Below are 11,023 nucleotides of genomic sequence, written 5' to 3' on the forward strand. Positions count from 1 at the left end.
TCGGGCGCGGATGGGTACGGTGATAGCGACAAAGAGGACGGGAATGACACGTCTGTACACCAAGCGGCATATCCTTCTGCGGCGAACAATATCTGCCAAGGTCAACCGCTAACCAAGAGGCGAAGAGTGAGCAAAGCCTACGTGCAACCCACCGACCGTGTCACGCGGCAGTCATCAGGAGGTGAGCTCGAGCAAAGTGACTTCTGGAGACACATCTGATACCTCAGCAGTAGCGGCCGTCCCCGGCGTTCAGTAGTAACCCTGTTCTGTTGTACCGCTTCATGCCTGACATTGCAAAATTTCCTCTGTACCGACGTTGCGAGCCATCAAACCTATACACGACCTCACATGGGCGAACAGTGCTCCGGCTTCTGCTACGCTGTCCTTCCACCACAGCTGGAAATACGCTGGATTTACGTGAGCATTGCCTTTACCACCTTGACGGACGAAACTCTGGCGCGTGTATGAACTCTTGTCGACTCATCATGAAATTTATCTCCACCTCAACCTCCTCCGGCCGTCTCTAGGCCCTCGGAAGCGGCCCAATCGCGGCCACACCCCACTGCTCGTCTCCATCATACTCGTCCTCTGTCCACAACCGCTGCGGCAAGTACTCGTCGTCGTACTAGCGACTCCGCAGGACCGACACCCACGCCTGAGACGCACCCCCATCTGCATCCGCGCGCACCTCCGCTCGACCTCGCGCCTCTGCGCGAATGGCACCGCTGCGGCCGTAGTGCTACTCGCCCACTTCGGTGCGCGGCTCAGCTGCACGATCACGACTCGCAGGCTAGGGTACGTTGGGGGTACTGCGTGGGGCTCTGACTCTGACTTTACAGTGCCGCCATCCCTTGTTGAATGACGAAGAAAACGCACGCGCGCAGGGCGCGCGCGCGATGGTGCAAAGTGGACGCAGCAGGCGCGCGCACGCGCGCCGCGTACCCGCGAGCTCGTCCAGTACACCCACTCTCATTTATTCCCTTTCTCGGTATGTTCTACTCGACATTCGTTTACTCATTCTCCCGGGCTCTCGAGGCCTCGGCTCGAGAGCGCTCGTACGATACATGACTCGTGTCGTTATTTTCACCTAGGTACTGCCGCCCGCACGGGCGCTCACCTCATTCGTTCTTGCTCCGAACGTCTGAGGTGAGTTCTTCCCAGCCTCGCTGTCGTGATCTGTTACTCACGTATCTCCGGTGCAGACTTACCTTCTGCACTAGGTTAGCACATCAATATCAATTCGTTCTTGCTCCGAACGTCTGAGGTGAGTTCTTCCCAGCCTCGCTGTCGTGATCTGTTACTCACGTATCTCCGGTGCAGACTTACCTTCTGCACTAGCTCGCTCCGCTCGCTCCTCCCCCATCGTTCATAACCTTAACAGGTTATGAGCCCTGCTTCCACGCAGTAACAACTCCATCAAACCTTCCACACAACCGATCTATGTCCTACGAAATGTCCGTCAACTCTACCAAGTACAGTGTGCCCAAGCTCGCGGGAGATGGGTCAAACTGGGTGGTCTATCGAGAGCGCGTCCTGACGCTGTTCAAAGCGAAAGGCCTGATGCCATACATCCGAGGTACGGTACGCGAACCTCCTCTCCCACCCCCTGTCGACCGCGAAAACGCCCATATCCCCCGTGCTGCGGCTGCGCCCACAACGGCAACGGAAACTCCCACACCAGCGCCTGCGACGACGGATACATCCGGACCCGATCCCCCTCCCACGTCCGATGTGTACTCGCATCTCACCGACGACGAGTATGCGACCCTCTTCGACACCATCGAGGCCAAGTACAACACTTGGGAGACCAAGGAGGCGGAAGCGCGAGCGCTCATCTACGAGACGCTGAGCGAGGAACTGTTCGTGGACGTCAAGCACCACAGCAATGCGAAGAATCTCTGGGAGGCCGTGGTCTCCATCAACGAAAACAAGTCTGTCATGTACGCCAATGCCATCCGAGCGCGTATGCAGAACATCCGCTGCTCTGAGGGCGGGGATATCCGGGCGCACCTTGCGTCACTCACCAAGGAGCGCCAGAATCTTGCCGCTATCGGTAGCAGGCTCGACGACGGCGACTTCTGTGCGATCATCATGAGCAGCATCCCCGACTCGTACCAGGCACGCGTCCAGTCAATCGCCGACATTGCACGCCTCTCCAACGTCCCGATCCCGTGCGACTTGCTTATCCTCACGCTCAACGAGGAATACGACCGCCGGGGGATCCAGAACAGGTCCACGGAGACCGCTCTCGCAGCTTCATCAGCTCGCGGACCGGCGCTGGAGTGCTTCAACTGCCACCGACGTGGACACATGGCCCGGGACTGCTGGCGTACCGGAGGTGGGAAGGAAGGACAGGGGCCGAAGGGGCAGGCCTGGCAGAGCGGGAAGAAGAGTGGAGACGGAGGAGCGGGAGCCAACACGGTCGGTGAGCAGCAACGCGACCACGCATTCGCTGTTTCACTAGGGAACATCACAGCCCTATCTGCGCAGACACTGGCCAGCGCACCCGAGGCCTACATCGAGGTTTACGACAGCGGCGCAACACGACACATCTCCCCGTATCGCGAGCGCTTCGAAACCTACGAGAGGCTAGACCCGCCCCGTCCCATCACCGCTGCAAACGGTGACCAATTCATGGCCACCGGAGAAGGTGACATGCGCGTCCGTATGCCAAACGGCGGCAGCACCTCCAGTGTCATGTTGAAGAATGTCCTGCACTCCCCCGACATCACGTTCACACTCGTCTCGATCCGCAAGGCCGACGAGAGCGGGTACTCCACGATGTTCGAGCACGGAGAATGCAAGGTCCTTGAGCGGGCGACACGCGAGACGGTCGCGCGCATCCCCGCAACTCACGGACTGTACAAGGTCGTGACAGCTCGACCCATCGCACTCAGCGCCACAAACACCCGTCCAGGCAGCCGTGACAGCGATGAGCTCGTTGTTTCGAACGGCGAATTCCATCGCATCATGGCTCACCCTTCCGAGCAGGCCACTATCGATCTCATCTCGAAGGGACACGCAACTGGCGTCAAGCTCACTTCTACGGCAATTGGCGAGCGCTGCGACGTCTGCATCCAGACCAAGATCACTCGCAAGCCCGTCCCGACGGAGGCGCAACACGAGTCCGAGTTAGAGAACGGCCCCGTTCTCCTCTACGGCGACTGCTTCGATGCAGACAGCTGGGACCCTAGTGCACTCTCTCTGGGCGGCAATCAGTACTCGTCAACCTACGTCGACCGCGCCACGCGTTTCAAACACGCATACGCTTACAAGAAGAAGGATGGGAACTACGATGCCTATCTCGAGCTGGAGGCCGATGTACTCACACAGACTGGCCGGCAAATCAAGCGGATCCACACGGATGGCGGCGGCGAGTTCATCGGGCTCAAGCCCCATCTCATCTCACGCGGCACACGGTTCACCACCTCCGTACACGATACCCCAGAGCAGAACGGCCTCGCCGAGCGATCCAATCGCACTAACCGCGAGAAGATCGCTGCAATGCTCCTCGACGCCAACCTCCCGAAGTCGCTATGGACGTACGCCTTGATGCACGCTGTCTATCTTGAGAACCGGACTGGGACGAGCGCGCTGAATGGCAAGACGCCGTACGAAGCTCGATTTGGGGTTCCACCTGATCTGCGCAAGCTACGGGTTTGGGGCACACCTGTCTGGGTCCGGAAGGAGTCATTTGCGAAGCTCGACCCCAAGGCACGCCCTGGACACTTTGTCGGGTTCAGCCCGGCCCACAAGGACGGGATCTATGTCTACTGGCCTGACAGACGTAATGTGACTGTCGAGCGCAACTATGTCTGGAGGGACGGGCCGACGCTGGTGTCTGCGGATATCCCGAGCGAGGGGGCGAGCAGTCAGGGGGCGGTCGAGGAAGATGGATTTCCTTCTTCTGCTGATACTCCAGATCGACCCGCGACCCCTTCCCCGTCTTCTCAAGACGTCGACGCTCAGGATCCCGAAGACGCGAACAACCCCGTTGCACACAGCGACGACGCCGACGCCGACGAGCTCATCGTCGAACAAGCGCCCGTCGACGCCGAACCCACCGGGCGTGGTCACCGCATCAAGAAGCCATCTGCGCTCATGCGGCGCACCATGGAGGGTGAGGGAACGGTCAGTGGGTGCGCACAGGAGACCATGAAGTACCCGTCAGGCATAGTGCCGGGGGACATCATGGGTTCCATCACGGCCCTCTCGACCATCGCGGAGGACGAGGAGGGCATGGGCGAAGCACGCGTCCCTCCCGTGAACACGCACGCCTGGGGCGTTGAAGACGTGTTCGGGATGGGAGCGCAGGTTGGGGATGACCCGCGGTCAGTCGAGGACGCGCGCGGGCGACCGGAGTGGCCAGAGTGGGAGAAGGCGATCGAGATGGAAATGGAGAATCTGCGCGCGCATGGCACATTCGAGCTTGTCCCGAAGCCGGCTGGAGCACACGTCATCGGAAGCAAAATCGTGCTTCACGTCAAGGGCGATGCTGCGGGGAACGTCAAGCAATACAAGGCCCGGTGCGTTGCTCAAGGGTTCTCCCAGATTCCTGGCCTCGAGTACGGCGAGACGTTCGCCCCAGTGGCAAAGCTGAGTTCGATTCGACTCATGATTGCGCTCGCTGCACGGTATAGCTGGGACATCATACAGCTCGACGTCAAGAGCGCCTATCTCAACGGCGACCTCAAGGAGACGATCTACATGCGGCAACCACCGGGCACAGCAAAAGCAGGCGAGGAGCACCTTGTTTGCAAGCTGATGAAGACTCTTTACGGGCTCAAGCAGGCCGGGAGCGAATGGCACAAGGTCTACCTCGACGCTATGCGCTCCCTGGGGATGAGCCGGTGCGAGAACGACCATGCAAGCTACTACCGTCATGGCGAAGACGGAATCCTGCTCGTCGGCACCATCGTCGATGACATGTTCGTCACCGGCACTTCGGACTATGTCAACAAGTTCCGCACCGACATCGCCACCAAGTTCACCATCACCGACGGCGGCCCGCTCACCTGGTTCCTCAACATCGAGGCCGAGCGCGATCTTGCCAAGGGAACCATCCGCATCTCACAGCGTGCAGCCATTGACAAGCTCGTTCGCAAATTCCACCTCGAAGGGGCCAAGCCCGTCCACACGCCCATCGTTGTAGGGGGCGTGCTCGACCGTTCGCAGTGTCCGACCACAGCCGAGGCGATTGCGGACATGGCCAGCGTGCCTTACCGTGAAGGTGTGGGCTCGCTCATGTACCTTGCCATCGCTACACGTCCCGATATCGCATTCACCGTGATGCGTCTTGCGCAATACATGTCAAACCCCGGCCGCGTTCACTGGGAGGCTGTCAAGCGTGTCATCCGATACCTCGCGACGACGCGCGAGCAGTGGCTCGAGTTCGGCGCGACCCGCGACGGACTCGCCGGCTTCTCGGATGCGGACTGGGGCACATCGGACGACACACGTCACTCGATCTGCGGGTACGTCTTCACCTTCGACGGCGGCGCTGTATCCTGGTCTGCCAAGAAGCAGAATGTCGTCGCTTTGTCCACGACGGAGGCCGAGTACATCGGCGTTACTCACGCGGCCAAAGAGGCCATCTGGCTGCGGAGCTTCCTCGGCGAACTGGTCCACCCAGGCTTCATCGAACACGCGGTCCGGCTCTACGTCGACAACCAATCCGCTATCGAGCTCGCCCGGAACAGCATGTTCCACGCCAGGACGAAACACATCAGCATACGCTACCACTTCATCCGGGAAGTAGTCGAGCGCGGCGAGATCACGCTGGGCTACCGGCGCACGGAGGACATGCCTGCGGACGCCCTCACCAAGCCGCTGGCGCGTCCGCGTCTCGGGTACCTCATGGGTATGATCGGGGTGCGTCCCCTTTGAGGGGGCGTGTTGAATGACGAAGAAAACGCACGCGCGCAGGGCGCGCGCGCGATGGTGCAAAGTGGACGCAGCAGGCGCGCGCACGCGCGCCGCGTACCCGCGAGCTCGTCCAGTACACCCACTCTCATTTATTCCCTTTCTCGGTATGTTCTACTCGACATTCGTTTACTCATTCTCCCGGGCTCTCGAGGCCTCGGCTCGAGAGCGCTCGTACGATACATGACTCGTGTCGTTATTTTCACCTAGGTACTGCCGCCCGCACGGGCGCTCACCTCATTCGTTCTTGCTCCGAACGTCTGAGGTGAGTTCTTCCCAGCCTCGCTGTCGTGATCTGTTACTCACGTATCTCCAGTGCAGACTTACCTTCTGCACTAGCTCGCTCCGCTCGCTCCTCCCCCATCGTTCATAACCTTAACATCCCTGGCCGCGTTTCACCTGCTAGTTTGGGGTGATGGTGGTACCAGCGGCGGGGGCAGCCCAAGCATGTTGCGGATCATCTGCGCCGCCTGCGCATTACCCTGCGAGATGTGAAGGTGCGTCACCGCGGGCGCGAGTACCGCCCAGTGCGGGAGCGTGTCCTCCCAGGGGTGCAGCTTCAGCCAGGCATAGACGACGTGCAGACGGCGCAAGGCGGGAAACGGCGCGCCCTCGGGGCCGTTTGCGCTGGGCAGCGGCACATCGTAGAAGGTGAAGTCAGAGACGTCGCCCTCGCGCGGAACGAGGACCTCCGGGCGGGGGATGCGCACGAACATGCGGTCGTCCCCGAGCAGGGTGAGCTCGTGCAGCGCGAGGAGGCGGCAGCACACAAGTGGGAGGCACACATTGCGTCTCCAAGTCTGGAGCACGACGAGCGTCCACAACATGTGCGCGACGTGCGCGAAGAGCGCGGAGACGTGGAGGACGAACACGCGGTTCCATGCGATCTTCAAGTTTGTATTCCACTCGCGGTGTTGACGAGCTGCATGAGCATCGCGCGCTCATTGCGCGGGTGGTCCATCCAGTTCACTCTAACGGGCTCAGCAGGCCCCGCTGCAACCGCAGGTAGCCGCCCAGATGCCCCGAGCGAAGCGCTCATAACACACTCTGTAACGCAATCTGTGACACATTGTATATGATTTATTGTGGGCGGCAGGTATCCCCGAGCTCCCTAATTTGTACTCTAACGGGCTCAGCAGGCCCCTGCGATAGGAGAAAAACTACCAAAAGTGGGATACTCCATCTAAATAAAAGAAACTCAAAGGTGTCACGAGTGACAAGAGCTGGAGTGATCAGTCACCTAAGCGCGCATTCTGCTCCGCTTCGTCACCGTCCCGACTGCTATACTCGGTGCCTGCTGTTGCCCCTTGTCCTGGACCTGCTCTAGTCTGCTATACGCATTATCTCTACAGTGACATTGCTGCACCTCATAGGCCTAGCCGGTAGCTGCTCTGCTTCTATCCCTTGCCTTCTGAATCTCGGATAGTATACGGTGGGTGCTCTTTGGAATATATGGATCGCCCTAAAGACCCAAGCAAGCCCCACTCTCCCGGTACTTGCAGTACGAAGCTCATGGGATCACCGCTTCTGCCTGGAACCACGGCATCACTTTTGCATCATCAAGCAGCACGGGCTACCTGGTTGTGCGGGATTTGCAGGCTCAGCGAGAAGTGCCTGCACTGGCGTAAGGTTATGGGGCTGGGGACCCTCGTCGGAGGGATGCTGCTGGATGCAAGGATTTGGCAGTCCTGGATTCCTGGTAGGTGTCAGCGGGGAATGAGCGATGTCGCATGACATCCTGACAAAGTAAGTCATTATTGTAGAATCACTAGACTTGTCGACTCTTCACTTCAGGAGACTCGTTCGGTCATGTCTGCGGAAGATGATACATCGCCCGTGATTATGGTATAGTACCTGAGTAATGCACGCGCCATAGAGAATGTCCGCAAGGTGGTCGCTGAAACCAGCATCGTGGAGCGCGCACAGAAGCTGCCGTCGTAGGCTGAGTCTGATAGCCCTAACGACACCAAGTTGAGGGCAAAGCTCGAGAATGTGGCGGTAGCAAGTTCTCCCTATACAATCACTAGCAGAAGGTGAGCGCAAGCTCGAAGCGGAGGAGAGCTTGATTGCTGACCTCGGGGAGTGTCTTGACCGAATTGGCAGTAAAGCCCGCGCTGAGCATGATGGCGAAGGCCGCGCGAGCACGGCGCGAACACTTGCGCTCGTCTAGGAGAGCCTCCTCCTGCATTGCGCGGACGTTCATGCGGCAGGGGAGTGTCTGTGAAGACAATATGGTGAGTGCACTGTCCTCGAATGTCGGGCTATTCAGCTCACACACTCTCGGCCTACCTGGCAACCAGGGAGCTCGTACGACGCTGCACGACTGGTCGACGTTGTCGCATTCCTGCTGGCATGGATCGTCTCAAAAACGCGCCCGCTTTCAGTTAGTCTCGTGCAACAAGAGCATCGGCGAATGGCAGGGGAAGCGCCTCGCCAGGCAACCTCAAACCCCAGGACCTTCGAACGAGAACCTAAGAGACAGCCACTCACATACTCCAGGGACACTACATCCACCTCTGCCTCGTCCTCCGCGCCATCGCTCGGCTCGGCTGGTGTCCCAGACTCGTCCCCAGCTCGCGTTCGTCTCCGGGGATCTTTGTAGGCGTCAAATCTAACAAGGCACCCTCACAGATCATCCCCAACGCGTCCGAAGCTGGCATGATGGAAGTTTGGGGCTCGGTGTCCGTTCCAGGTGCGTGGCATTCTCGTGTTCGCTCGCTGGTTGACCTTTGAGTGTTGTTAGTGCGAAGCGAACACATGAGGAGAATAGTCTACTCACGAAGACGCATTTCCAGCGCGTTTGCGATAGCCAGGCCCCGAAGAAGCCACAGGATGCATCGAAAACGCGGCCGAAAGTTGCGCACACCTCCCGGTGCACGTCCAGACACGCGACGGCCGTGCGACGCGCAGGAGCGGTGGCGTACCGCGATTCTGTACCGGCCGCAAGTCCTGCCGCGGAAGAATGTCTCCTGGCCTACAGAGACGTTCAACGGGCCCCGCAAAGCACGGCGAGGATGCAGAACCACGGTGAGCACGTCGTAATATATCCAGATACAGTGCACATGTGGCTCACCAATTATGCTTGAAATGCGCGCAGAAGATCAGGACATCGCTTTCGATGTGTCCTCTCTTGCATCCATATGCACCGGACGATGGGTGAGCTCAGTAAACAGGTGAGTGGTATATTCGTTCGAAGGAGAAGTCTGAGTTGCGCACTTATCTCGTTCTGTCTTGTATGGTGACATGCACCATTGTTGGGAGGTCCTAATGCCGGGAATACTCGCGTCGTACAAGGTAGTAGCGCGGACAAGAAGGACAGCAGATACGGGACGGAGTAAGAGCAGGAGGAATGGGTTTGGGAGGTGTGGTGGAGGTGTCGGCAGACGAGGAAGACGGCTCGAGCAGTTTGCTTCCAAGCACGGCACCCCATCGGTGATGCGGTAATAATGCCGCACACACCGGGCGGAAACCCATGCGCCATAAACGACGCGAACATCACAGCAGCGAGTCTGAGAGCGAGTCTGAGACGGATTGCTGCACTGGTCCCTGGCTACTTTGAGTCCGCTGTTTTCCTGTGCCTCTCATCCGACCGCTTCACGGCTGCCATCTTGCTTGTGGTCAAGTGTGGCCAGGAGCTCCTCGCGCACACACAGAAGGTGTACTTCGAGTGCCGCACCGTTCAGTCCCCTACTAGCGTCTCTTCCAGTCCATCGTCACCAACTACCTCGATGGCATTGCCCAGAACACCGATCTGCAAGAGCAGCAGGATATTTTCGTCGTGCTTTGCACATTAGCTACTCAGGGGAGAGTTCTCCGGCCTCTGCGAGCAGCTGTGCCAGCGCCTGGAGTTCCAGTCGAACATCGTGAACTCCTCCGGGCATATGATGCGCCCACCTCCGCCGCAATGCTACGCTGACCAACCTCGCTGTTGGCCGCCTCAAGCATCTGGTGAACATCTTGATCTAGAATTTGGTAGGGGAGGAGACGTCTCATCGCAGAGCACAATCATCTTGACGGCTCCCTGTACGCCCCTGGGGACTGCACGTCCCCGGCGCCGTACTTGTAGTATAGGCCGAACACAACTGCTGGATCGGCGGAGACCAGAGAAGCATAGAGTCGGTCTCTAGCTGGCCGTCACCATTCATAGACGGTAGGTAGCGGGTATAGGTGCTCGTCCAGCATGCCTATGAGCGTCTAAGGAAGACTGCGATTTCGCTTTCGAGCATCAATTTCGTATTGCATCGCGGTCTATTCGCTCACAGCACTCAAACATTCACCTTGATACATTTTAAGAAGTGCTTTCCAAGCCTGGGATTGCAACAACAAGAAACAAGAAAAAAGCTACGGTGCTACTTCGTAATTACACTACCTCGTACAGTACTGCGCTTGCCTGGGCTACCTCTCGAGTCGGCTTCGCTTCGAGGTCAGCACCCTGACCATCCTTCCCTTCTACGCCTCTGCTTGTAGGAATCTAGCATACAATCATACCGTGGTATACTCCTCGCCAGCATCCAGAAGCAATGCATGGATGTAGACGTCGAAGGGAGTGGTAGAATTGTCACTAGTAGGTTCGGCGCTTTCCTTCAAGATTTTGACGATGTCTTCGTTCATGACGACGTCCATGGATCGTGAGCACGTATGGATACAAACCTAAGTCTCAGTCAGAAGTCAAATTACCAGGCAATTATAACAAATGTCAAACCAGGTGCTTATCGGGGAGAGTGGTGACGAATTCGATCTGTTCGCACTGTCAGCAGTCATGTTGCGTACGTCTCTGAGAATGCATCTCACCCTGATTTTTGTAGCATCTTCGTTGTCTACTGACACTCTGGGAAGGTATCCAGAGCCGGTGATAGCTCGAAGAAACATGGTTGCTCTGAATGTTTCTCGGAGTAGAGAATGCCCAGGCCCAGGCTGCTGCAGGGAAGCGAACATCTCATCCTCTGGGTGGCCTATACCTGAAAGGTATCGTTGGAACGCCTGCATCCACTGGTACCCGTGCATGTTGTATTCCAGATCTTCATCAAACTCAGGATGGTAGCTCTCGATGTCGACCTCGTGCGTTAGCAGCGGGATCAACACTGCATAGTGTGTGACGCAG

The 11,023-nt window shown here is 58.3% G+C and overlaps 2 protein-coding genes across 2 annotated transcripts; both read left to right on the plus strand.

Annotated features, from left to right (window-relative positions):
• Positions 1-2,517: 2,517 nt before the first annotated feature.
• On the plus strand, positions 2,518-2,685 carry TRAVEDRAFT_80236 (uncharacterized protein; the record flags this gene model as incomplete). The annotated part of the gene is made up of 1 exon (XM_008038823.1): positions 2,518-2,685. A coding segment is annotated over one exon (168 nt), but the record flags the coding sequence as incomplete, so codon positions are not given.
• Positions 2,686-2,736: 51 nt separating this feature from the next.
• Positions 2,737-3,240, plus strand: TRAVEDRAFT_92209 (uncharacterized protein; the record flags this gene model as incomplete). Its single annotated transcript, XM_008038824.1, has 1 exon — positions 2,737-3,240. A coding segment is annotated over one exon (504 nt), but the record flags the coding sequence as incomplete, so codon positions are not given.
• Positions 3,241-11,023: the final 7,783 nt, after the last annotated feature.

The sequence above is a fragment of the Trametes versicolor genome (assembly GCF_000271585.1).
Source record: "Trametes versicolor FP-101664 SS1 unplaced genomic scaffold TRAVEscaffold_4, whole genome shotgun sequence".
Lineage (NCBI taxonomy): Eukaryota > Fungi > Basidiomycota > Agaricomycetes > Polyporales > Polyporaceae > Trametes > Trametes versicolor.